The 25975-nt window shown below is 46.6% G+C and overlaps 1 protein-coding gene across 1 annotated transcript in view; it reads left to right on the top strand.

The window, feature by feature from the left end:
• IFT74 (intraflagellar transport 74) overlaps positions 1 to 25975 on the top strand; it is a 1698810-nt gene that overhangs the window by 78515 nt on the left and 1594320 nt on the right. The window contains exons 2-3 of the mRNA XM_069630923.1: positions 15949 to 16082; positions 19435 to 19570. Coding sequence (XP_069487024.1) covers positions 15963 to 16082; positions 19435 to 19570 — 256 coding nt within the window. The 5' untranslated portion in view covers positions 15949 to 15962. The remainder of the gene's footprint in view (positions 1 to 15948; positions 16083 to 19434; positions 19571 to 25975) is intronic.

Here is a 25975-nt window from a genome sequence, read left to right as displayed (position 1 = left end):
TAAGCCCCCTTACAAAGATTGCCCCTTATAAAGGAACCTTTCCAGAGGATAGGGATAGATATGATAGGTCCCCTGGTACATAGCAGCAGGGGCTTTCGATACCTATTAGTAGTAGTGGACTACGCCACATGTTACCCAGAGGCATTCCCTCTGAGGGGTACCTCAACAAGACAGGTTTGTGATGTATTTCTGCCCTACATTGCACAGGTTGGGCTGCTACAGGAAATCGTCACATACCAAGGTAGCAACTTCATGTCCCTGGTTATGAAACAGGTCTGCAAAACCCTAGGAATCCTACACTTGAAAACCTCTATCACCCTAGACCGATGGCCTTGTAGAGAGGTATAATAAGACCATCAAACAAACGCTCAGACGCACAACGGGACCTACAGGACTTTGTTGGGACCGAGCACTGCCTTGGGTGCTAATGGTTCTTCGAGACACCCCTTAATCATCCACTGGATTTTCTCCTTTCGAGCTCCTTTTTGGAAGGCAACCAAAAACCATTCTAGAGATCCTGAAGGACCATGGGAAACCCGAGATGAGACAAACCTAACGGATTATGTGTGCGACCTCCGAGATCATTTGGGACATATAAGTGAGTTTGCCCGAGACAATTTAGGGCGGGCACAAGGGCAACAAGAAGACTACTATAAAAGAACAACTCAAGTATGCTCACTCTTACTAGCTAGAACAAACTTTTGGCCCAATGGAAAGGCCCCTACAAGGTGTCTAGAGTATTGGGACCGGTGAATTATAAAATTGAACAACCAGACCGACGGGTAACACTGCAGAACTATCACATCAATCTGCTGAAATACTGGAAGGAAACCCCGGTCCCAGTACTGAATGCCACCAACGTGGATCTATCAGTACCAGAACAACTGGTCCCAAGCATCCAAAGCGATATCAATGACGTACTTCTCGGAGACCAGTTGAGTGAAGCCCAAAGGAAGGAACTGCTCAGGACTTTAGCACCCGTGGCTTCCACCTTCTCCAGCATCCCGGGCAGTACCAACCACGCAGAATACTCAATCAGGACTGAAGTAGGCAAAATTGCCCGGCTTCGACCCTATCGAATAGCAAAAGCCAAAAGGGCTGAAGTGTCCAGAAAAATCAATGAGATGCTGAAATTGGGCATCATAGTGGCGTCCAGAAGCGCGTGGTGTTCACCCGTCGTACTGGTCCCAAAGCCAGATGGCACAACGGATTTATGCATGGACCTTCGACAACTGAATGCTATCTCCCATTACAAGGCATATCCTATGCCTCGCATAGACGAGCTGTTGGAAAACCTGGGCGCTGCAATGTATTTAGGCATGATAGACCTAACTAAGGGATATTGGCAAATCCCTCTCAAATCTGAAGACCAAAGGAAGACTGCTTTTTAGACCCAACAGGGTATTTTCCAGTTTACAGTACTCCCTTTTGGACTGCACGGGGAACCTGCCACCTTCCAAACCTTAATGGACAAGGTCCTACAGCCTCATAAGTCCTATGCTGCTGCCTATGTAGACAATATTGTCATCTACAGCTCATCCTGAGAACAACACCTTCACTATCGCCTGAGAGTGACCACAGCCCTCCAGGAGGCAGGGTTGCATATAAATCCAAAGAAAACTAGATTGGCTCCAGAGACAACCAGCTATCTGGGCTATACGGTTGGACGTGGGATGATAACACCACTAACGGATAAAATCTAAGCCATACAGAAGCTTCGGATTCCCACCACAAAGAAGGAGATACGGGCCCTCCTGGGCTTCGTGGGGTACTACCGCTGCTTCATCCCCCACTTTTCTACTATTGCTGCTCCTTAAACTGATGCCCTTCAAGCTAACCATCCAGCGGTTCTACAGGATGAGGCTATCCAGGCCTTCCACACCTGCTTTCTACAATTTCTTGCCGCCCAGTGCCAGGCTGCCCTGACAACTCCAAGATGTTTTTTCTACAGGCCGATGCTTCGGGTTGCAGTCTGGGAGCAGTACTGTCTCAGGGTAGTGAATCCGACCTCCGTCCCATGGCATTTATTAGTCGGAAGTTGCTGCCCCATGAACTTCCATATTCTACTCTTGAGAAGGAGTGACTTGCAATCAAGTGGGCCGTTGAATCCATAAGATATTACTTGTTGGGGTGACATTTCACCTTGTACACTGATCATGCCCCTCTGCGATGGCTAGCCCTTGAAAAGGACTCCAACCATCAGGTCCTATGTTGGTTTCTTACCCTCCAGCCTTTTGACTTCTCTACGGTGCATAAACCAGGTAGTTTCCAACTGGTTGTGGACTATCTGTGTGGGTTCGTGGACACCCCTGAGCGGCCTGGTCCCTTGGTGGGCGTAAGTGATGCTGCATCCGCTATTCCCCTGGTACGGCCCGCACTACATTTCCCTGGGTGCATTGTTTCCCGCAGTGTCCCATCTCCCGTGTTACTTTGCGTCCCTAGCATACAAGACACGCAAGTTTCGATCATGAGAAAGCTGGTCCATACTCACGATTTGGTGGGAGGGGGCAATTCTGGCCCCGCAAACGGCCCACGCCACGGTTGCGACTGTCCGTAGCCCCGTTGTTGTCGGGTGTCACGACGGCTGGAGCTAGGCTTGGATGAGGTTTCGCTGCCCGAACAATGGTTCCACCCATGGGGTTGGGACAGAGGCAGCTGGGGCACCATACGCTGTGCCGCCTCATGGAGCCCACTGATTGGACGGAGGTCAGGAAGAGTCTGGCTCTTTACGAGCACGCTAATGTTTGTTTACGTTCTTCTTCTGGGGATTACAGACAGAGACGCAGAAGGGTGAGAGAGGAAGAAGAGGAATTCCACTGGGCATACTGAGGTGCCATTCCGACGGAAGAACAGACGGCATCCATACCCCAGAAACCCTGCTTCAAACTTCTGAGAACTTACAGAATCTTTAAGCTCTGCTTCAAGCAAGCACTTTTTCAACTTTTTGTTAAGGCAACCTGTCTCCAGCCTGATATCTTCACAGATGGGCAGAGAGAGTAAGGGGAATGCAGGGTTGTGAAAAGGTGATGTCTGCTGATTGTAAATGTTCCCTAAATATTAATGTACTCACACTTGCTAAAGCCATAAGGAAGAAAGGTACAATTACATCCTTAACCCCTTAAGTGCAAAGGACGAGGTATCTCATCCTTGACATTACGTTTGCAGTGCCAAGGACGAGATACCTCGTCCTTTTTGGCACTGCACTTTGTGTGATCCCTGCAAAGCAGGGATCACACAAAAGTAAAATCCAACCCCTGGGCTATGTGAGGAGGAGGTTCCTCCTCACAGCCCGGGGGTTGGATTTCCTTCATGATTTGATATGATAGGTTATTTATAACACGCTTAATACCCAGAGGTTTCTAAGCACGGACCCGGAGATCGAACCATTGTTGCTCTGTGTCGTCTTACTTTCAAGGCAAGCACGTTGCCGCTGAGCGATCCTCCTGAGTTTCACGTCAGCTTGGGAAAAATGGATGCCCACGGCCTGGGACATCACCTCCAACCATCATGGAGTTATTGCTGGCCTGTGTTGCAGCTTTTCCCCACCAGGGAGCCCCGGCAGTGTGCCAATACCTCCCTGAAGGGAAAAGTTGTAACGCAGCCCAGCCAGAACTCCAGGACGGTTGAAGGTGATGTCTGCGGCCTTAGACATCCTTACCATGTGGGTGTACCGTCCCGGAGCACATCTGCAGCTCCAGGGAGCCCCAGCAGGGTCCCCTTCCCTCCCCCAAGGGAAATCCAGTGCTCCAGGATGGTCGGGGGGGTGATGTCCCTGGCCTTAGGCGGCTGTCTCCCATGTGGTTTGACCATCCCCAAGCCAAGCAGCGGTTCCAGGGAGCCCCGCCAGCATCCCCGACCTTGGAGGAAGAAGCTGTAATGCAAGCCAGCCAGAGCTCCAGGATAGTCGGGGGTAATGTGCCTGGCCTTGGACGGCTGTTCCTCAAGTGGATTGACCATCCACAAGCCAAGCTGCGGTCCCTGTCCTTTCCCGTCCTGCGTTTTAGCTTCTCCCTCCGGGAAAGGTCGGGGACCCTGCCGGGGCTCTCTGGAACCACTGCTCGGCTTGGGGATGGTCAAACCACATGGGAGACAGAGGGCGCTAGAGGGCCAACCAAGATGGCCGCCTTCTAGCGAGCTCCCACACGGCCACAAATTAATCCTGTCTAATCATCTCTGAAACGGTAATCTACTGCCTTGATACCCCGCAAGCACAGCTGACGAGCCACTTCTCCATGAACGCTCGAAGTCTGGAACAAAAACGGACAAGCTACGACCTCTAATGCAGCTGTTCTACTCCAGCACCGGAGACAGGCGAGAGGGCCCTGCGGATCGGAGAGCTGCGGGGGACCGCCCGGCGCCGCACAGAGATCTGGCGTGAGAGCACCATCCACCTGCAACACACCCCCGGGAAGTTTGCAGCGGACGAGCCGGAGGCCAGAACGTGAAGCCCCCTCCCGGATGGAACATCATTTCGGCCTGGCGCCGACTGCTGCAGAAGCCGCGGTCGTGCAGAGGCCACAGCCAGTACCTGCGAAGAGAAGCCCCGCTTGACATCCGCGCCGGGAGGTAAGCGAAAGGCGAGACGCAGAGGTGTGCTCTCCCCCTGGACCTCCCCCCCACCCCACTTCACCTTTCTTCTTACCTCCGGCGGCGAGGCCCGCCGGGGAGAGGAAATTAGGAGAAATGCCTGGAAGCCATGGACGCCAGCCCCCCCGGCAGTGACCGACCAGCTATTGCTCCAGAGTGACCCGCGGAGCTCAGTAGCAGACGATCCACCAACGCAGCAGGTACAGTGCAAGCTAGCACCATACTTGCCTGGCCCCCTGCACCCCTGCTGAGTTCCTCCCACGCCCGCTCAGCCTGACTCCCCGAGAGGCCTGTTACTTACCAGCTCCCCGGGGCAGAGCACATCACCCACACAGAGACGCAGGACCTCGGCCGCCCGCCCATAGCAGAGCGAGGCGTGTGGACACACTCTACCACAGACGTGCCGCCTCATTCGCCGAGGGAGTGATCTCTGAGCTATACTGGCTGGAGAACTGCACACACCTTGCCTTGCGCCTATCTCTGAACCCTTAAGGCCCCACGAGAAACTCAAGCCTGCAGGCTAAGTCGGCGCCAGGCGTCATATACTCCTAGCCTGCCCCAGAAGTCATCATCTCCACCACCAGCTGTCCCCTGCCCAGTCCACGCTTCACTCCGATTCTAGAACACTGCAGGCGCACCACTATTGATCCACGAACTCCACTTTCCACGTGGGGCCTCCACCAGCCGGGTAAAGCCAATGGGGAAAACAGGCAGATCTCAGAGGAAATTAACCTTTGAGAACGGAACAGTGTCAAAAACCCCCATGCTCCAGGGAGACCCGGAATCCCAAATAGCCGACTGACACCTACTGGATGAGGGAACCTCTGCCACCGACATCAAAGGGCTCCTGTTAGACCTGAAAGCAGGCATAGGGAACCTAAATAACAAAATGGATGGCCACTCTTACAAAGTGGATCTTCTACAGCACCGATTGGAAACCCACACAAAGCGCCTGAACGAGGTGGAGCAGCGCGTATCCAATCTAGACGACGGCACAGTGACCTTGGCGGCAAAAGTCGCCCAACACGAAACCCAAATGAAAACAACCAATGCCAAATGTGAGGATTTGGAGGGCAGGTCAAGAAGAAACAACATTAGGATTGTCGGGGTGAGGGAACACCAACCGCAATCCAAAATGGAGGACTTCATTGAGGCGCTCTGCATCACCCTATTCGGGTGGGAAGCACTCTCACACATGTTTCTGGTGGAGAGGGCCCACAGAATTCCATCCTCCTAACACGTTCCGGGCACCCCCTCCAGGCCGATAATCGCGAAATTACTTAACAATAAAGACCACGATAACATCCTCAGGCTGACCAGAGAAAAAGGCGAATTACACCACGACGGAGACCGAATCCACTTCTTCTCCCCGACTGTCCAGTCGCAAAGGAGATCCTTTACCTCCATCAAACAAAGGCTTAACGTCAATCAAATATCCTATTCTATGCTCTTTCCAGCTCGGCTGAGAATCCAGCACGGTGGTAAAGTCCACTTCTTCCAAACACCAGAGGAAGCAAACACATTCCTGGACCGAGCAGGCTGCCCGGGGCCGAACCCCAACCAAGCACAGGCGAAGAGGGAAAGATCCCACAGAAACCCAACATAACAAACTCTGGACCAAAGGCACAAGAATCGTGCACAAATCGCAGCAATTCTACCATAATAAACATAGGAGTGTTCCACTCCGAGGCCGTGCAGTCTGGGAAGCCCCTAGCGCCCCTTGCACAGCAAAAGACACCTCAATTGTTCATTGTTGATGGGTGGGAAGCCAGGTAACGGACACGCACTGTTGCGGTTCGTACCCTGTTCTAATGTACAAACAGACGAGTTGGGGGTTGTCCGTGTAAGGAAGGAAATTGAAGAAGGGAAATGGGTTTACACCTCCGGACAACCCGCCCGAACCGACCCACCTGGCAGCACCATGCCCTCTCTCTCGACCACCATGGGAACCTCCCATACCCAGTAGTAGAAGCTTTCAACAACACCCGGCAGCCTCTCAACTTGCAGGTAACAACACCAGCTTAAACCAGCATGCCAAACATATAATTCAAAGTCGCCACGTGGAACATTAGGGGTGGTAACCTCCCGTCAAAAACAAGAAAGATCCTCCAATACCTGAAAAGACATGACATTGATATAGCCATGATCCAAGAGACGCACCTACTGCCTGAAAAAGAACATCAATGGGCTCGACATTGGGGCTGGAGAAAAAGAGACCGAGGCAAAAGTGCCTTCGGTGTGGGCCGCACACCCTTGATTCCCACTAAGGGTTAATCGATTTCTTTTGTGATCGTTATTCAGTTAATAAAATCCAACTTCAATCGTAATTCACAGATGTGTATATTTTTTAATTTTTCAATTGCTGTGTTTATAAAGCTCATAAAAAAATTGTGCTTAATTGGTTAAACTTCACCAAAAAAGCTAATTATCTCAATTGAGGCAAAACAGAAAACCCATCTGGCTAATGCATTTCGGATTGTATCCTTCGTCAGAGCCAGGTTAGTACTACACACATAATAATGCATTATAGGTGGATTTAGAAGAATGAATTTTACATCCAAACTTCCGGAACAGCCATGGGAGCAACAATGGCACCAGCTTACGCTAATGCGTTTATGTACCAATTCGAGACGACCCATATCTTGCAAAAACCTGAATGGCAGAACAAATTGAAAACATGGGTGCGTTATATAGATGATATATTCGGTATTTGGCAAGGCACAAGAGAAGAACTTAATGAGTTTACAAGTTATATCAACAATATAGACCCGCGTATTCAGTTCACCTCAGAAATTGGCAAAGATGAACTTGGCTGTTTCGGCTAGGAATTTTAGTTCCCGCTCCGCTGTAGATCTGAACGTTTTCAGCTCCTCTTTAAGGTCTGCTTGGGACTGAGGGTCGTTCGTGGTGGCGATTGTGAGTTCAAGGAGTTTTAACTGGTCCTCGCTAGAGGCCAGTTCCTGTCGGATCAACTTAAGGATGCCGTTTTCCTTTGCCAAGCAAACGCCTCTAATGTAGCACTTCAGCGCTTCCCAAATCGTGCCCATAGATTCCACTGTGCCCATATTAGTCTCTAGGAATTAAGAGATTTTGTCTTGTAGTTCTCAAGCGAACACTTGGTCTTGTAGGTGTTACGCTCACCTGGACCCCACAGAGGTGTCGATCGGACCCGGACAGCTGCCGTCTCCGTCAACGTGATGCGTAGTGCAGAGATGACTGTCTGGACTGGCCCGCCTAGTCTTGTCTGCTGGACCCGAAGAAGTATTTTCCTGCAAGTGGAGACAGGGATTAGCCACCTGTGGGTTTTAGTGATGGCCTCCCAACTGTTCTCGCTCTACCCCACTAATCACCTCTGATATCCCCTTAGTAACCTCACCTTATGTTTGTAAAAGATGAGCTCTCCATCCTGTGTGTCTTGCAGGGGCGCGTAGATACCAGTTACTTCACTGGTTTGAAGGCATTGGGAGAGTTCCGGTAAGCATTGACTCTGAAGTCCCAGGCGGGATTGGTAAGTATCAAGCTCAAAGAGTTCAATGTGCCCGATGTTCACTCTTGTCCCCTTCCTTCCTTAAGTTGCAACTGAGTTCGTGAGAAGAAGGTCTCGCAGCCAAGTTCGTCAATACAGCAAGGGCCAAAAGCCTGGGGCCCTCCGGGCAAGACTACTCAACGCCGACAAGAAGCGGACGACAATCGAAAGGATTAGAACCAGTACACACAGACGAAGAAATATTCGAAGAATTCAAAACCTTTTACCAGAACCTGTATTCCTCTAAACACAACTCAGACACTGACACCCTTAAAAGATACCTCGATGACACCGAACTCTACTGGGTAGAGAGAGACCTGCGTGAACCCCTGAACGAACCCATCACTCCAGAGGAAATAGTAGAAGCCATCAAAACCCTTCCAAATACCAAAGCCTCTGGTCCTGACAGCCTGACGGGAGAATTCTATAAAGCTTATGCCAACACCTTAGCCCCCCTCCTAGCTGAGGTGTATGGAGAGGCACTAGACAAGGGATCCCTCCCACAGTCCTCCCGCAAAGCCAACATCATTTTATTACATAAGGCTGGCAAACCCCCAGAAGAATGCGCATCTTATAGGCCCATATCTCTTCTAAACCTCGATAACAAGATACTAGCAAAAATACTCACAAATAGGCTGCTTCCACTGATGCCGGCCCTCGTGCTTGCGGATCAGGCAGGTTTTGTGCCCAGCCGCAATACGACATTTGGTATCAGGAGGCTATTCGGAATTATTGAAGCCCTCGACCCCTCTCATCAGGCTGTCGCTGTACTGCTCGATGCCGAATAGGCCTTCGATTCGGTGGAATGGCCCTTCCTGTTTGCAGTGCTCTCCCAGCTGGGTCTAGGTGCACGTTTCATTAAACTAGTCTCCCTGCTTTATAAAAACCCCCAAGCAAACATATTGGTAGGTTCAGCGAGATCTTCCACTATCCAACTACAACGGGGCACCAGACAGGGTTGCCCACTGTCAGCGCTAATATTCGCATTGGTTATGGAACCCCTGGCGTTGAATCTTCGTGCCCAGCAACTCCACAGAGGAATCAACATCGGCCCACATAGGCTGATTATATCCCTCTATGCAGACGACGTAGCACTATTCATTCGTGACCCCAGTGAAAACCTAAGCCCTGTCATGAGGGAAGTAATTAGATTTGGAGCACTATCCGGGTTAAAAATTGATCACACTAAATCTGTCATATTCCCACTCACCCCAGCGACCAGAGCTTTCACCGATGATTACCACTTCGCTTGGGAGACCTCGCGAGTGCGATACCTAGGGATACTGATGTCACTAAGCTACCACAACATATTCCAAGACAACTACGAAGCAGTATTAAAAACACTGCAAGAGAAGGTGAACCGCTGGAAGTCTCTGCCGCTGACCCTATGGGGAAGAGCCTCACTAGTTAAAATGGTGATCCTGCCGAAACTATTATACCTTTTCGTTAACATCCCCATTCTGATCCCACAATCCTTCTTAAAGAAAGCAAAAAGCATGGTCCTCGAGCTACTCTGGGCTGGTAAGCGGGCCAGAGTCGCCCACTTAACACTGACATTCCCAGTATCCAGCGGAGGGCTAGCCCTTCCTGACTTAGAGAGATATTTCTGGGCGGCCCAGGCACAGTTCCTCAGCCACTGGTACGCAATTCACTGGATCAGACCACACGTGCAGATTGAGCGTGCCCTGGCAACTTGCTGAGAGCGGTTATCATTAGTCAGCTCCCGGTACCTGCTAACACTTTGAATGTGGTCCTTGCGACCTATGGGATCTGGAAGAAGCTTGCACAAAAATACAAAGTCCAAGTGAGATACTCACCTCTCCTCCCGATAAAATTCATACCCGGGATCCCTCTGACCTCCGAAAAGGTATTTCACCAATGGGTGGAAAAGCTACAGATAAACACTCTGGGAGTTCTATTCTGTGAAGGATCTTTTATTACGCCTCAACAAGCAACAGAAAGAGGAGGTGACACCCCCCTAGACAAGTTACTATACTTCAGAACCCGTTACAGGCTACACGCGAAATTCCCCTCCTTTCCACAGCAACCCCCAACGTGGCAACTACTGCATAATGTGATCCAGGCACAAGGAGAAGGCAAACTAGTTTTGTCCATTTACAAATCCATCCTAACAGACACAATGCCTGCCAAACAAGATGGGAGAACTCCCTCCAATTCATAATCCCAGATGAAGATTGGACATATATCCTGCCACAAACACAAAAAATCGCACTTAATTCACGTCTTAAGTTAATCCATTAAAATTTTCTGCACCAGATGTACTTTACCCCTGCTAAAAAGAACAGGCAACAACCAGATATACCCGCAAAGTGTGAAAGATGTGGTCGCCTCACGGCTGATTTCATACACTTAGCATGGGACTGCCCTAAATTGACACCATTCTGGACCCAGGTCTTTCAAATAACATCTGCAATCATAGGAGAGGAAACACAGCCAATTCCGACAGTAGCGCTACTCGGGATGACAAAGCAGCTCTCGCCAGCTGTGAGGAAACTAGCGGCGATTTTGTTAACGCTGGCGCGTAGAAGGATAGCCATGTCATGGGGCCGAGGACCAGCGCCGATGATTACAAACTGGCGAAAAGACATTCTCTACTGCATCAACTTCATCAAGACACTGCCCCAACACGCACGCCCCCCCCCCGGATATCTGGGGCCCGCTTGTGACATACCTGATAAACGATGCTGACGAAAACACATCATCCTCGCCAGAAAGGCACAGTACCCAAGACACCAGGACTTAACTAACCCAATAACTAAAGCCAACGCACTCACGGAGGCATGTGGAGGATGAAACAACGCATCACCAACCTAACGGACCGAGAGAGAGAAAGTTCTGGGGTTTGAGGGGGGGGGGGTTCAGGAGGGGCAAGGGGAACACGCCCCAATGTGGGTGTGGTTGTTTTGTAACTGTTGAAAAATCCAAAAATAAAGTTAAAAAAAAACACATGGGAGACAGCTGCCCAAGGCCAGGGACATCACCCCGACCATCTTGGAGCGCTGGCTGGGCTGCGTTACAGAATTTCCCTTGGGGGCAAGGAAGGGGACCCTGCTGTGACTCCCTGGAGCTGCCGCTTTGCTTGGGGACGGTACACCCACATGGTAAAGGGATGTCCAAGGCCGGGGACATCACCTAGCTTTTCCCTTTAGGGAGGTATTGGCACACCAGGGGCTTCCTGGTGGGGAAAAGCTGCACCCTTACCTCCCCCGAGGGAAATTCTGTTACGCAGCCCACCAGCGCTCCAGGATGGTTGGGGTTGATGTCCCTCGCCTTGGGCGGCTGTCTCCCATGTGGTTTGACCATCCCCAAGCCCAGTAGCATTTCCAGGGAGCCCCAGCAGGGTCCCCGACCTTTCCCGGAAGGAGAAACTGTAAAGAAGGCCGGCCAGAGCTCCAGGAAAGTCAGGGGTAATGTCCCTGGACTTAGGCCGCTATCTCCAATGTGGGCTGACTATCCCCAAGTGCAGCAGCAGTCCCAGGGAGCCCCGGCAGGGTCCCCCTCCCTTCTTGGAGTAAAATTTTGTAACGCAGTCGAGCCAGTGCTCCAGGATGGTCGGGGGTGATGTCCCTGGCATTGGGCGGCTGTCTCCCATGTGGTTTGACCATACCCAAGCCCAGCAGCGGTTCCAGGAGCCCCAGGAGGGTTCCCCGACCTTTCCCGGATGTAGAAGCTGTAACACAGCCAAGCCAGAGCTCCAGGCTGGGCTTGGGGATGCTCGAACCACATGGGTGATGGGTGCCCAAAGCCTGGGACATCACCCCTGACCATCCTTGAACTCTGGCTGGGTTGTGTTACACCTTCTCCCTCTGGGAAAGAACGAGGAGCCTGCGAGACTCCCTGAAAGCACTGCTGGACTTGTGGACGGTCAACCCACATGAGGGACAGCCACCCGAGGCCAGGGACATCACCCCCGACCATCCTGGAGCTCTGGCTAGGCAACATTACAGAATTTCCCTTGGGGAACGGACGGGGACCCTGCTGGGGCCCCCTGGGACTGCCGTTGGACTTGTGGACGGTCAACACGTTTTCTTTCCCACCCAGGTAGGTGCACCCAGACATGTAAGGCACTGTTTTCATCCGGACACCTGTGGGAATATGGAAAGGTAGGACATGTGGTGTTGGCGGCGTGTTTCAGTAGTTTCCAGTTGGGAAATATCTGAACATTGTGCTTTTATTCCTAAATTTGCAACTTTGCTGGGGCTTGTGTGTAATACATTCTGGGGCATTTCGCGCAAGTCAGACCTCTGTGGGTTCCCACGGGTGCCTTCTTTTCAGAAATGCATGGGGTTCCCTGTTTTCCTTGGTGGCTGCAACAGCCGAGGACCAAATCTGTAGGTTGTCCACAAGAGCAAATTCCCGTAAAATCTGCTCTGCCAAAACACTTGGGGTTACCAGTGGTTTAGCCTTTTCCCTTTGCGTCCCGGTAGGTTCACCCACACATGTGGGGTACTGTTTTTGCTGGGACACCTGTGGAAACGCGGGAAGGTAGGACATGTGTTGTTGGCGGCATGTTTTGGTGGGTAAGCAGGGGTGAAGATTGTGGGTTATTTTGCCAAATTTCAGACTTTGCCAGGGCTTGTGGGTAATACATTCTGGAGCGATTTGCGCAAGTCAGACCTCTGTGGATTCCCAGGGGTGTCTTCTTTTTGGAAATGCATGGGATTTCTGTTTTCCTTGGTGGCTGCAACATCCTAGACCCAAATCTGTAGGTTGTCCACAAGAGCAAAATCTGCTCTGCCGAAAGACTTTGGGTTACCAGTGGTTTAGCTTTTTCCCTTTGTGCCCAGGTAGGTGCACCCACACATGTGAGGTACTGTTTTCGCCGGTACACCTGTGGGAATGCAGGAAGGTAGGACATTTGTTGTGTTGCCGTGGTTTTCATAACGTTTTCATACATTTGCTGCTGCACTTAGTCACACAACCCTTTCATTTCCCAAATGTGACCTACATTTAGTTGCTGCTTTAGGCACTATACACTTTTGTAACCTACACAAGTCACCTACCCTTCAAAAGGTCTGCCTGTGCCCTTTCAAAAAATGTATGTTTGCCATTCCTCACCACATTTGTCTTCCTTATTTACACATGCTAAATACGTCTGTTTAGGCCTTAAGCAAAGAAAACCTGTGTACCATGGCTCCGTTTTTGGCTTGTGGTATTGCTTGTTTTGTGAAACATTACAAAAAATGTGTGATTTCCTAACTGGAAGAGTCGGGGGAATGTAGCAGGGCATTGCTTTTCTCGCAATTCACAGAACCCATTGCCTTACCGGGCCAACCATGTTCATCACATACCTTTTTTATCTGTCATTTTTCCAATTTTTCCCCAAACTATGCACATTTTTTCCCTACATAGTTGTTGCCTGACCTGCGCAAATCACCCCTTCCTAAACTTGGAATTTTTGTCTACTTTTCAGAAATGTATGCCTTTCTGTCTTCCCATTCAGCTTTCCTACCCTCCTCTTTCATTCCCTCCATGCATGTCTTATTGGAAAAAAATGGGCAAATTCACCTACCTCTCACAAAATGGATGGTAACCATATAAAAGTATGTTTTTCTGGTTTCCACTCAACCTGTTCTTGAAAGCCTGGAAAATGGCGAATTAAGCACAGCAAACCATTTGTTCCTAGCTCTTACAAGGAAAAAACCACAGGCTTCTCTGTAAATAATTTTATTGGCATTTTCTGAAGAAAAAAAAATGTTCTCCCTTTTAAGTTATTTTCTCTCACCCTCATACAGCAAACTAGGATTCCGTTATGACCGCCTACATGTGGGAAGAAAAGGGGCCAAATTTGGCCGAGATATCACATGTAACAAAGTTACAAGGGATTGAATGGCGCCATACCAAAATCCCCAAAAAAGACCCTGGACTGGGGGGGGGGGGCGCTTAGCAGTTAATGAGTTAAAGGCAATGTTGGTTGTTGATGTGGCAGAAAGATAAGGATGACAACGAGGCTGCCCTTCTGAAAGGTGAAGTTTCAGAGGAAGAGTGATGTGCCTACATGGCGGTGTTGAGGTGCACTAATGTGAAAATTGTCTTTTCTGGAAAGTTGATAAAAGTCACAAAATTGCCAACTGTTGAAGCTGTAATTAAACCCTTGGTTGTCAGTAGATTTAAAACTTCAGATGACCAGTGAATGTGAAACACTATGGGGCAGGAGAGTAAACCCGTATGGTGAATCCTTTACATAAGTTAACTTGGTATGAGGGTTACCCAGGTAGAAGCAGTGGGGCTGTGGAGTCATCCTGACAAAGATATGTACTGTAATTCCTAATGTTATAAAGAGACTTAAGAAGTGCTGCCAAAAAGGTATGATTCATTTTACCTTGCCAGAAGTTGTTTCTTTGAATCTGACAAGGAACTGTGTTGTGGCAAAACATTGGGACCCAGAACCTCATTGATGCTACTTGATGAAGTGGAAATGATTACTCAAGAAAGGAGAGAAATCTTTCTGTTGGTTGAACATTGGTTAATGGAACTTTCTTTTGATAAAGTGGAGACAAGAACTGAATTAGAACTTTGTTGGAAACATGAATTTCCTTGTTTCTTTTTGTTGTACTTTGTAACTCAACCACACCGGAAACCTGGGGAAGAGAGACTGTGAATATATTAGAAATGTCATTGTGAAGATTTGTTGTGAATTGCCATATATTTTCTTGTGTTTTAATGCTTAAGTGTGAGGGCCGGAAATCCTGTGTTAGAGAGTTTTCCTTTAGTTTTGATAGGTAGGGGAATCCTCATTAGGGTAGGGATAGTGAGGCGTTTGATGAAATGTATAATTTAATAAAATGGAACAAACTGAGAAAACATCTAAATGTTGTCTGCCTCACATTTCTGACCCCTCACATTCGGTTCTCAGCAGCTCCATCACACTGGCTTTGCTCTGTGCATCGGGTCTCGCCTGGATGGGGCATCTGAGTCCTATACGTAGGAATGGGTGACTCATGTCTGACAGCATGATGGTGTTTATACCTAATTCTCCCTCAACAGGCCTCCCTCCTCCCAGAGATGGGATCCCCAGGCATGGGATCTTCCCACTGAGTACCAGCCCCAGGGGGACTATCAGGTAGCTGCCTCACCTCCCTGGCCCCATGGGAAACGTCCCCCTTCCTAGGGAGAAGTGACGACATCGAGGGATTCATCACAATCCCTACATATTCTCTGCATGTCTTTACGCTAGGACAAATTTGGGAGTTTTGTGGTCTAACAAAGCTGTCAACTGGCCTCATCCCATGACGGTCACTTTCAGCCAGTCCTATCATTTAGTCACCAGCACTCTGCATGCTTGCTCTAGGGCAAATCTTTATAACTAAGGAAAAGTGAAACACTCCCAGAATCCTCAGTGTGGCAAGCGTAAAGGCCACGACTGTCTGAATGGATCAATTTGACAGCTATGATGTGGATTCTTATTGGAAATTTCTTCAATGTACAATGGCTAAATGTTCACATTTTCTTATCTTATCATATTTTAGAAATATGAAACACGCAACTGCTGCATTCAACACCCAGCTTAAGTCTTGTCAAAATTAAAATCATGATCTGGTGGTAGCAGCAGTTTTTGGAAAAGTGTTATAGTAAATTTCATCCTTCATACGAGTCCTTTGGTGCTCTCACTGGGCCAGGTAATCAGCCTAGGGAAGTACAGTTATAACTGCAACTAATTAATTTTTAAGTGGGCAGGTGGATTATTCTAATGGGCAGACAAAATGTGATTCCGGTTTTAATGCTCAGGGAGGTCAAATATATGAAAGCATATGGCTATAATAAGTCCTCTTTCACAAAAAGGCAGACAACTGACTCGAAACTTGTGTTTTTAGAAACCTAACTGAGCATGGCCACCAACTCCAGACCCACATCAGCTCGTCCAACTACCAGAGGAGGTGCAGGGCCTTCAGGCAGGCCACCCTCTGCGCTGCGGCCCCCACCAACAGGTGCCCGACTTGGAACAAGTGTAAGTAAACAAAAAATAAGTTTGCTTGTAGCGTTATTTGTTTTTCAATAAAATGTAGGACTGAAATATTTTCTAATGTTTGTATCATTTGCTTATAAATATCTTGGTCTGATAGAGTTTGACCTGGAGGAGATGTGCACCTTAATTCTCCAGGATTGACTTTCCTGAATAGTTGAATGCTGGCTTGAGCTGTTGCACTCTTTGGAGTCTGTGAAGAACCAGACAAATGATATGTGTCATTCGCATCAAACCTCCAACTGTATTGATGTAACACATTTTGGTACAAAATATCTAATCTCTAAAAACAATTGCCTATTGGAAGAAAATAATGACTGTAAGATGGTGCTGTAAATATGCCTATTTATACATTCTTCGCTGATCTTAATATAGTTAATTTATGCTGTGCAGGTTGCTTGTCTGGCAATTATACAGCCACAAACCTGTAGAATGCACTGTAGGGCAAGATACAAAATGGATATTTGACATCGGAGATAGAGAAGAAATGTTTGATTGAAGAGAGCTATAGGTCGGAAATAGGCCTGACAGGTGGTTTGAATCTGGGATCATAATAACAGAGGTCCTGTGGCAGAGATGTCCCAGGAAAGAATGTGTTTATTCCTCCTCCCCTGTTCCTCCACAGTTTCTGCGAAAAGACCTTTGCTCCACCTGTTTGTTCTAGTTTAATTAATTTATAATGCAAACACCTGACATGGAGCAAGCCATGGAAGGAGGGCTAGTGGTAAAGCCAGCTACATACACACCCTTTCCTTAAGTGTTAAGTATTTCAGGGAGGGCAAATAAATCATGTTTCAAGGAGAAACCCTCTTTGGGCTGCTAATGCAAAGACCCCATGCTCACCTAGCCTGGTCCATGTGGCGTAGGCTTCAAGGCTCAAGGCCTGACTCTAGTCTGCTTGGGTGATTACACCTGGTGAGGTTTCACTAGTCTTGTCCTAGCAAAGGATGCTGTCATATTGTGAAATGTAGAGGATGCAGGAAGGATCCAAGGTGTTAACCCGTGCCAGTTTAACTCCAGAATTCCTTGCACCAGTATGTGATATTAGCAGCAAGTAGCCAGATGCACTGTATTAGAGCTGGGGTATTCAGCGGTATAGATTGGAGTTCAGCAAAATGAGAGGGTTGCTGAATCTGCACATCTGCATGTTGTCTCTTAGCCAATGATATAACCTCATGAGATATGGAACAATTTGGAAAAATTAACCTCACAATTCTGTGGCTGGAAGAGCGGGTGAAAGATGCCAAAAGACAGTCTCAGCGCAAAAACATAAGAATTGTGAGACTACCGGAATATATTGAAAGTGCTTCTGTGGAACGTTTTCTAGAAATGTGGCTTGTGGAACAATTAGGTGAGAAAGGTTTACCTATTGTTTCCTCTGTAGAGAGTACACACAAGGTCCCATTGAGGTCACCCCTACTGGGGTTGCCCCCAAGGGTGGTGGTAGCCCACTTCTTTGACTTAATTGACCGGGATGTATTTCTTCCAAAATCCAGAGGACACAGGTCCTTGATGGGAGATGTATTGAACATTTTTCTGTGGCCAGGTTACACTACAGTGATACAAAGTCAGCAGCAGATTTATGAAGCCTAGATGGTTCAAAATGGAGGGGAGCTGGGAGCTATTTAGCTCCTGCGTGTAGCCTTGAGGAGCCTATTTAGCTTGACAGCAACAGCTTTCAGGATCTACTTTTAACTCACCAGACCAACAGATGCAGAGCAACCACTCCTATGTGAAATTTGCTTTGGGCATTTGGGACAATCTATAACTAAGCATTATGACACATCTATACAACATTTAAAGCATAAGGGGTACTAAATAATGGACACAATCATATTTGTGCATGTTATGTGGAAGTTAGATTTGCTGAACACTATGTACTAGCTCTTTGTCCTGCCATGATATCTCCTGGTCACTGGTTAATGCTCGATACCCAGGAGCTGCGTATAGCTCCTGCTTGTCCAATCTTAATATCAACCCCTGAGCCTTTAAAATAGAACTCAGATGAAGGGAGATTAAATAGATGCTACTTTTTCCAGCAAGGCTTACAATCCTGTTTCAGGGCAGAGCTAATTTTTTTTAACACACCCATCTATATCTGAGTCTGCCTGAGGATTGTCAGAGGGACGCAAACAAGCGGCCTGTGTACTTATGAAAACCACAATAATGAGCTGGAAAGACGGAATATGCAGGAAGAGTGGGACACCTGAAAAACAGCAGACTGAGGCCTCAGTGGGAAGAATTGCTGTTGATGATGACGGCTCCCTAAACTTGCAAAGAAATTTGTGTTCCTTTGACTCAGACATTTCAGGGCCAATGCAACATGGAGTCTACGGGGAGAACTCTGCAAATGCTGATCTTTTATTGATGTGAATTGGTCTGACAAGACAGGCTGGGAATGGGGCAATCAATATACGCTACTTTGGGTTACTTTGTCTACAAAAGTTGACATTGGGAGGGTGAGAAATTGAATGATGATGTTGGGGCGACAGATGCTTCTTGGGATTTGGAAATATAAGGTTGAGCAAGATGGGGGGAGTGGTTTTGTTATTGTTAAATTACCACAATATACAATTTCTGTTAATGAGGGAGACACCCCAGTGCATACGTTTCGAGAAATATGAGAGGTATCCTAGGGATTCTTTATATATGACTGGTAAATGGAAACAGTATGCCTTAAATGCTTATCATGGAACGTGAATGGCTTTTGGGATAAAATCAAGAGGGGCAGTGATTCAATACTTGCTGTGCATTGGTCTGGATTTAGTTCTCATTCCAGAGACACACCTTGTGTGCACTGAATGGCAGTTTATTCGACGAAAACTGTGTAAAACAATTTTCCTTGCTCGGTTTGTTCGGGGATCTAGATGAGTAGGGGTATTGGTTAAGAAACATCTTCAATTGGGGACATTAGCATCAAAGCTAGATCTGAGGGCAGGTATTTAGAGATTAGTGGGAGAGTGGGCAAAGAGTTTGTTACAGTGATCAATATATATGCACAGCTACCTGTAACTAACACATTCCTAGTAGTACTAAAGTATTCGTGGCAGTTGATGGTTTAACTATTATTGCAGGAGAATTTTTAATGATGTGCCGGATAGGGAGGAGGACAGATCAAGAGAAGTGCGGCAATCGGCCAACGAAACAAAGCTGTTTAAATGGGCCCACACCTTGGGGTTAGTGGACATTTGCATAGCCTTGCAGCTGGACTCTGGGTATTATCATATTGCTTGAGGTTAGAAGCAGTCGTTTGTGTAATGGATGTAGCCACATTTTGAAGCAAACCATCTGATTTTGTGATAAATATTAGTATTTGTGTCTTGTTTTATTCATCTAGATGCCTCCGGGAACAGCAAGACCTGGTACTCGTGGTGGTCCTTCAGGTGCCGGAGGGGTTCTGTCGGCCCAAATAAAAGTTACAGACCGACCAGTGACACAGCAAGGGCTGAGTGGAATGAAAACGGGCATGAAAGGTATGGCATATTTAGTGATTGCTAGAAGGAGACACTAATGTAGAAATCTATGTATGTTGTTACTGTTTTTTAAACAGTGATGTGATGATAGTGAGGAAGTACAGCAGTACAGCAGTGCCTTTTAAAATGTGCAAGGTGTTTGTTTGTTTTATTATTTATATTGCACACCAGACCCGTGGGCATCAGGGCGCATAGCATAAGACAACTTGAAGCTTGGTTACACAATGACAAAATACAGTACAGTATGATACATAATACAATAAGATACAGTGCATGTGATTGGAGCAGAATAGGTAGAGCACAGGTGGAGGTAAACAGAGTATATCAGGACAAAAGTTATAGTTATGCATAAATCTAAGTCGAATGCAGAGCAACAGCGGCGTCCAAGCAGCCGGTATAATTATGCATACCTCAAGCTAGGTTATGGAGCAACATGACATGATTAGGAGAGTGATCCTTGACACAGGCTAGACAGGAATTCATTTAGAATAATAGGTGAAAAGGCTAATAATATACAGTTATATACAAGGTAGCAGCGGAAAGGATCAATTATTTGTTTCAAAAGCAGGCTTTATTTATCAGATTCTTTAAGCCATCTTATTAGTTTTTGGCGGAAGTTCAGGTAGGGTTGGTCTGCTCTTAGTGGTGGGGGTAAGGAGTTCCAGAGTTGGATTGCCTTAACTGTGAAGCTATTACCGCCGACTCTGGATAGCTTGAATCTAGGGGCTTGAGGGAAGTTAGTATTAGATAGCCTAGTAGTTCTTGTAGAGGGTTTTCTGATAAGTCTTTCAGTCAAATAGTGAGGTGCAGCGTTGTCCAGCCATTTGTTTGTAAGTGAGGCAGCTTTTAAATTAATGTTGTCCTGGGTGGAGAGCCAATTGTTATCTCTTCTAATCTGAGAAATGTGTTCTCTCCTGGCAATTCCAAGTGCTGCTCTCAAGGCATTGTTCTGAAGGAATTGGATTTTATTGATGGTTTGTTTGTTGGCTCCTATGTACAATGCATTACAGTAATCAAGCTTAGATAAAATAAGCGCTCTAGCCGGGGTAATGCTGCTATTGTTGGATAAAAAGGGTTTACCTGCTCTGATCAGTTTGCAAGTATAAGCTGTGGCCGAGGCCATGGTGTTTACTTGCTTGCTGAAGGACATGGTGGCGTCCAGGTAGGTAGGTAGGAGGTTTTCACCTCCTTAGTGATAGTAATGATGTTATTGTCAATATTGAAGGCCGCGTAGTTAGGACACCGTTTATTGAGAGTTGAAGTTGTGCCCAGGATGATGGTCTCAGTCTTGTCATCATTCAGGCATAGACCGTGTGTAGACATCCATGCCTGGACGATGAGATATACCCTATTCACTAAGGCCAAATCCTTGTCATAATTCCCAGTAAGTGGTAGGATGATCTGAGTATCATCTGCATAGTTAGTGTAGGTGATACCAAGATGATCCAGATCATCGAAAAGGGGCTTTGTGAAGATATTGTATAGAGTGGGTGAGACACATGAACCCTCGGGTACACCGCAAGTGATAGGGATAGGATCTGCGGCTGCTGAGGGGGAGAAGACTCTCATAGTTCGATTATTTAGAAAAGATTGTATCCATGCTATGACATCTGCCGAGAAGAGGGCCGCGGAGTCCAGATGGTTGCATAAGACCCTGTGGTCCACAAGGTCGAATGCAGCCGAGAGGTCTAGGAGAACCAGAAGGGCCGATTTTCCATTGTCCCCAAGTTCATCTATCTGAGCCTTCAGGTCTATTAAGGCTGTTTCATTCCCATGTTTGGGCGGGAAACCTGACTGGCGTGCTCCTAGTAAGAGGTTAGATTCAAGATGTTTTTGTATTTGTGAGAAGGCCATTTTATCAATAATTTTCAAGAGAAAAGGCACTGTGGTGATCGACCGGTAATTGGTAGGTATGGCTGGGTCAAGTGTCTGTTTTTTAAGTAGAGGTAGGACCCATGATTCTTTAAGGTTGGTTGGGATCATGCCTGATGAGAAGGCGGCCTTAATGAGTTTAGTAATGAAAGGGGCCAGGTCTCTGGCTGCATCCTTTTTTAGTTGTGCCGGGCATTGATCACCCAGTTTGTGGGTTTGAGTGAGAGAATAGTTTTTTCTTTTTCAAATATAGTAACTTTGGGAAACTTGAAACGCAGAGGATCGGCAATATTATTTGTAGGCGCAAGGGTGGTGGTGGGTAGCGTGGTGCTGGTTAGAGAGGATTTTTTCTTGGCAATTTTAGACTGAAGGGTCATAACTTTGTTAGCAAGTGCTTGCTGTATGTTAGAGCACCATAGTTTGTCTTTTATGCAGTTATCTGCACTGGGATAGGAGCTTCTAACACTTTCAAAATAACAAAAAGCTCTTTTGTGCTTGATTTAGCCTGTAGTATTCTAGACATTGTAAGTTTCCTGTTTAGCTAGAAGTATTTCGTTTTTGTAGAGGGCGGTTATAGTGCCGAGGTATGTCTTGTTTTCCTCAGATGGTAGTAATCTCCAAGAGACCTCACATTGTCTTTTTTTAGTTCATAATGTTTTCAAGTGGGGAGTGTACCATGAGTTGAGATGGGCTTTTGGCTTGCTTTTTCTCATTTTAAGAGGTGCTATTGAGTCAAGAGATGAAGACATGATTTTATTATACTCTTTGACTAATGCATCAGGCCCCATACTTTCGGGGAGTGCGTTGAGTGTGTGTGGGGAGGATGACGGGCAGTAGGTTATTGCAGGTGATATTGATGGTGTTAACACTATTGGCGTGGAGATGGGGTTTTCAGTAGCTAAGGAAAAGGTTATCAGGTGGTGGTCTGTCCAAATCTGGTGATCTATGGCTAGGATATAGGCATTGCAATTGTAATCTGCCACCCAGTCAAGTATTCTGCCTTTGTTGTGAGTAGGGTGTAGTACTCTCTGGGTAAGGCCTAGTTCGATTAGTATGTTAGACACTCTTGTGGCGTGGGAGACTTTCGGGTTGTTGAAGCCTAAGTTCATGTCCCCTAGTAAAAGTATTTGGGAAGAGTTTTTTAGATTGTTAGAGAGTTTATTCGAAATATCTTCCTTAAAGTTTCCAATGTGTCCTGGAGGTCTGTACCATCCTTCCACAGTCCCACAGACATGGCCATCGTTGACTTAAAGCAGAAGGAGCCAGACCATTCCCGCATAAGATTTCACTTATGCGAAGCAGCAATCTTTATATCTAAAGTTCTTATGTATATGGATCACAGTGACTAGAAAAAGTTCTCCCTTTGCCAGTAATTGCATGCCTGTTGCCTGCAAGTTTAGGGCGTCTTTTAAAAAACACTGTGTTTCATCACTACCCACCATGGCCCCCTTCCCACCACTCCATTGCATTGCATCATAGTTTTGCCTTCCTTAGGTATAGGAAACCGTTCAGCTGCATCTGTGCAATTACCACTGGCTAAACAGGACAGGCTGGATGACTTGTAGGTCTAAAAGTCTTCACATATGGAATCGGTTCTATGTCAAAATATCACCAGGAAAAGGTTGCCAGTGAGGCGTTTCTTTTCCTGATCCCTAAAAAGCCTTCCCCAACATATTCTAGGACTGGTGTATTTTACTATTTTAAACGTCAGGCCTAGGATATTTAGGGAAAGTAACTGATTTCCTTCAGAGTGCACATTTGGTTAAATGTTGCCTCCTAGTGACCTTTTCCTTGGTGACAATATCACTGGATACCATGGAACCATGTCCTTCAGGCAGGCAACTTGAGACCCAATCTACTCCTCACTGATGACGCCCAATGAGGCCGAAACATGTCTGGTGAAGTTTGTGGTCTTGTGCAGAAGGGATGTGATTTAGCAGTTTGAGCTGGAGTACCCCTTTAAGGGTGGGACCAAGCCTCATTTGCATATGGTCTTTCCCCTTTCTGTAATGGCTTGGAGGCGAAGAACAATGGTCTGGAGCGTAGCCCAGAGCAATTGCCAGAGGTCTAAGACTAATTCTAAACCTCCCAGCCATCACCTCTTTGTTTTGCTAAGAAAAGGTCGCCAGTGATGCGTTTGATTTTCCTGATCCCTAAAGAGCCTTGCCCAACATATTCTAGGACTGGTGTGTTTTAATATTTTAAACTTCAGTCCTCTGCTATTTGGGGAAAGCAACTGATTTCCTCGGGGTGTAATTTTGGTTAAATGTTGCCCCCCAGCGACCTTTTCCTTGTCAACAATATCACTGGACACCATGGAACCATGTCCTTCAGGCAGGCAACTATTTATACACGTCTAACTTGATTGAACAAACCAGCTCAATGAATTTGATCCTGACTTGTCACGAGAAACATGCAAGCAAATCCTAGACTATAAACATGAATGTATTTCTGAAAACTTAATTACTGCTGTTGCTTCCAGATAAATGGTTGTTGCATTCACCAGGAGGAAGCCAACTGGACATGAGTAACCAAGGCTCACACTGTACTTGTGTGTTAAGATGATTGATCTCCCCACACCTTTGAAGATATTGAATCATATTGACACAATGATTTATGAAGTCCTGGTTCAATTTGAGACAGACGACTTGTGCTAGTCTGTTTTGTGGTAGGTCAGATGAAGGACATAGACTCTAATTAGACATTCTGCTCATGAGTGTATTAAAGAATATAAATAAGGCCCATCTTTCCCTATTCTACAAGGCTTCCCTACATAACAAAACTAAGGTGCTCTTATGTCATCAGTGAATGTCTGTAAATGAAGAACTGTTCAACTCTAACCTATCTGACCCTACCACTATTCTTAACGTAAAGATAGAAGAAGGTGTCACTTCTCCTAAGGTTTCTTGACTTGTCTTTTGGCCACTCTTCAATAGATGATCTTTAGATAGTCTCTAGTATTCCCATTTACTAGTTCATACAGTTCATTTAATGTGGTCTTGACTTTGGGTTTGTTCTCTGGATTTTCCTTATAATGATTGATCCTTCTCTTTCCCTGGGTTGTTTTTCCAACAATTATTTTTCCCCTCTGGCATATTTCTTATATTCCTGATCAGCCCATTTCCCACAAAGTTTGATTAATTGTTAAATTCCTCTTTTATGACCAACTCTTCTGTCTCTAGGACCTTCTTGATATTATGAAGAGCCAGGAATTGGATGCTGACAAGGAGACTCATAGTTTTGGTTATAAACGTGTATTTTAAATCAAAAGGTTTGGTGAAATAACTTTCTTTCCCTATCCTAAGACGTATTTCCCCACCTCTACCAAAAACCAAGAGGTCTGTCTGTTATCTAGATGTCCAAAGTAAAAAGTATGTCCTGTGTCCTAAATCCTATTGTGAGCATCACACTCTACAAAGTAACTCTAAGGTGTAAAGCATATTCTCATTGGACCTCAAGGTGTGCAAATGTTCCAATCAAATGATAATTCCAACAAAAACTTCTAGGTTGATGAAGTTCACATCACCAGGGAATGACTCCCTTGACCAGTTTCCTGTTTCCAAAATGCACTTTTCTTGTAACCCAAGAGAATAGGCTCTCCCTCTTGGCGCACACACAGTTATTGGGGAAAATGGTTCCCTTCCACAAGTTCTTTTTTCAGGTAAGTTCAAAACAAAGAATTCACATTTCAAATAGTCCAAGATCCTCCGGCATGTAACTTCCTTAAGGATTCTCCTGAGTTGAACACACACTTGATTTGCCTGGTATATTCTTCTCGCAGGACTTCTTTACAGTGTCTTTACTTATTTCTCTTCACCTGGTACACGCCTCTACCAGGACTTCTATATCACATCTTTATTACAGTTCTCTTTACCTGGTATAGTCTCCTGCCAGGACTTTTATATCTATATTAGCCCAATTTTGGCGTGTCACTTCTTTTATGGTTATGTCCTTCATATATAGGGCTTTTGCCCCGTTCTCCAGGTCATGCAATTTCACTCGGTTTTCTCTGTCTGCCCCTTTAAGTTGTGGGTTCAAAACCACATTAATGGAATAGCTTGTGGGACTTTTAGCCACTCCACATACTTCGCTTTGTTCACTCATGGTATATAGCTTTTATACTGATTAACTTCTTCACATATTTTATTTGCTTTACTTATAGCTACTTTGAAGCAGTGCACACTTTTAGGCAACCTGGTAACTCTTTCCGTTCCCCTGGGCTTACCAGATGCTTCAAGTGCCTCTCACGCCTCTCTGCTTTGGTCTTCGTCTGCTTCTGGGCTTCACGTGCAACCTGTCATCCACTTAACCTCTGCCGTGCTGTTATGGGCAGCGCATCCTCTGCACTCCGCTTCTTTCTCCTGCTGAGCAGATTAACTTTGGCAGTGTTTCCCGCTGTGTCTTCTTCCCCAACATGCCAGCCGGTGCTCGTGCACTTAACCGTGCATCTCATTGTCTGCAGCTCTCTTGCCTTGCTGTCAGATATCTGTGTTTCAAATCTCCCGGTCTGATTAAAGAGTCTACAAAGACTAA

Source organism: Ambystoma mexicanum, chromosome 6q (assembly GCF_040938575.1).
Source record: "Ambystoma mexicanum isolate Mex_15411 chromosome 6q, UKY_AmexF1_1, whole genome shotgun sequence".
Taxonomy (NCBI): Eukaryota; Metazoa; Chordata; class Amphibia; order Caudata; family Ambystomatidae; genus Ambystoma; species Ambystoma mexicanum.
The sequence above is the reverse complement of the archived record's forward strand: the minus strand, read 5'-3'. Positions and strand labels throughout refer to the sequence as shown.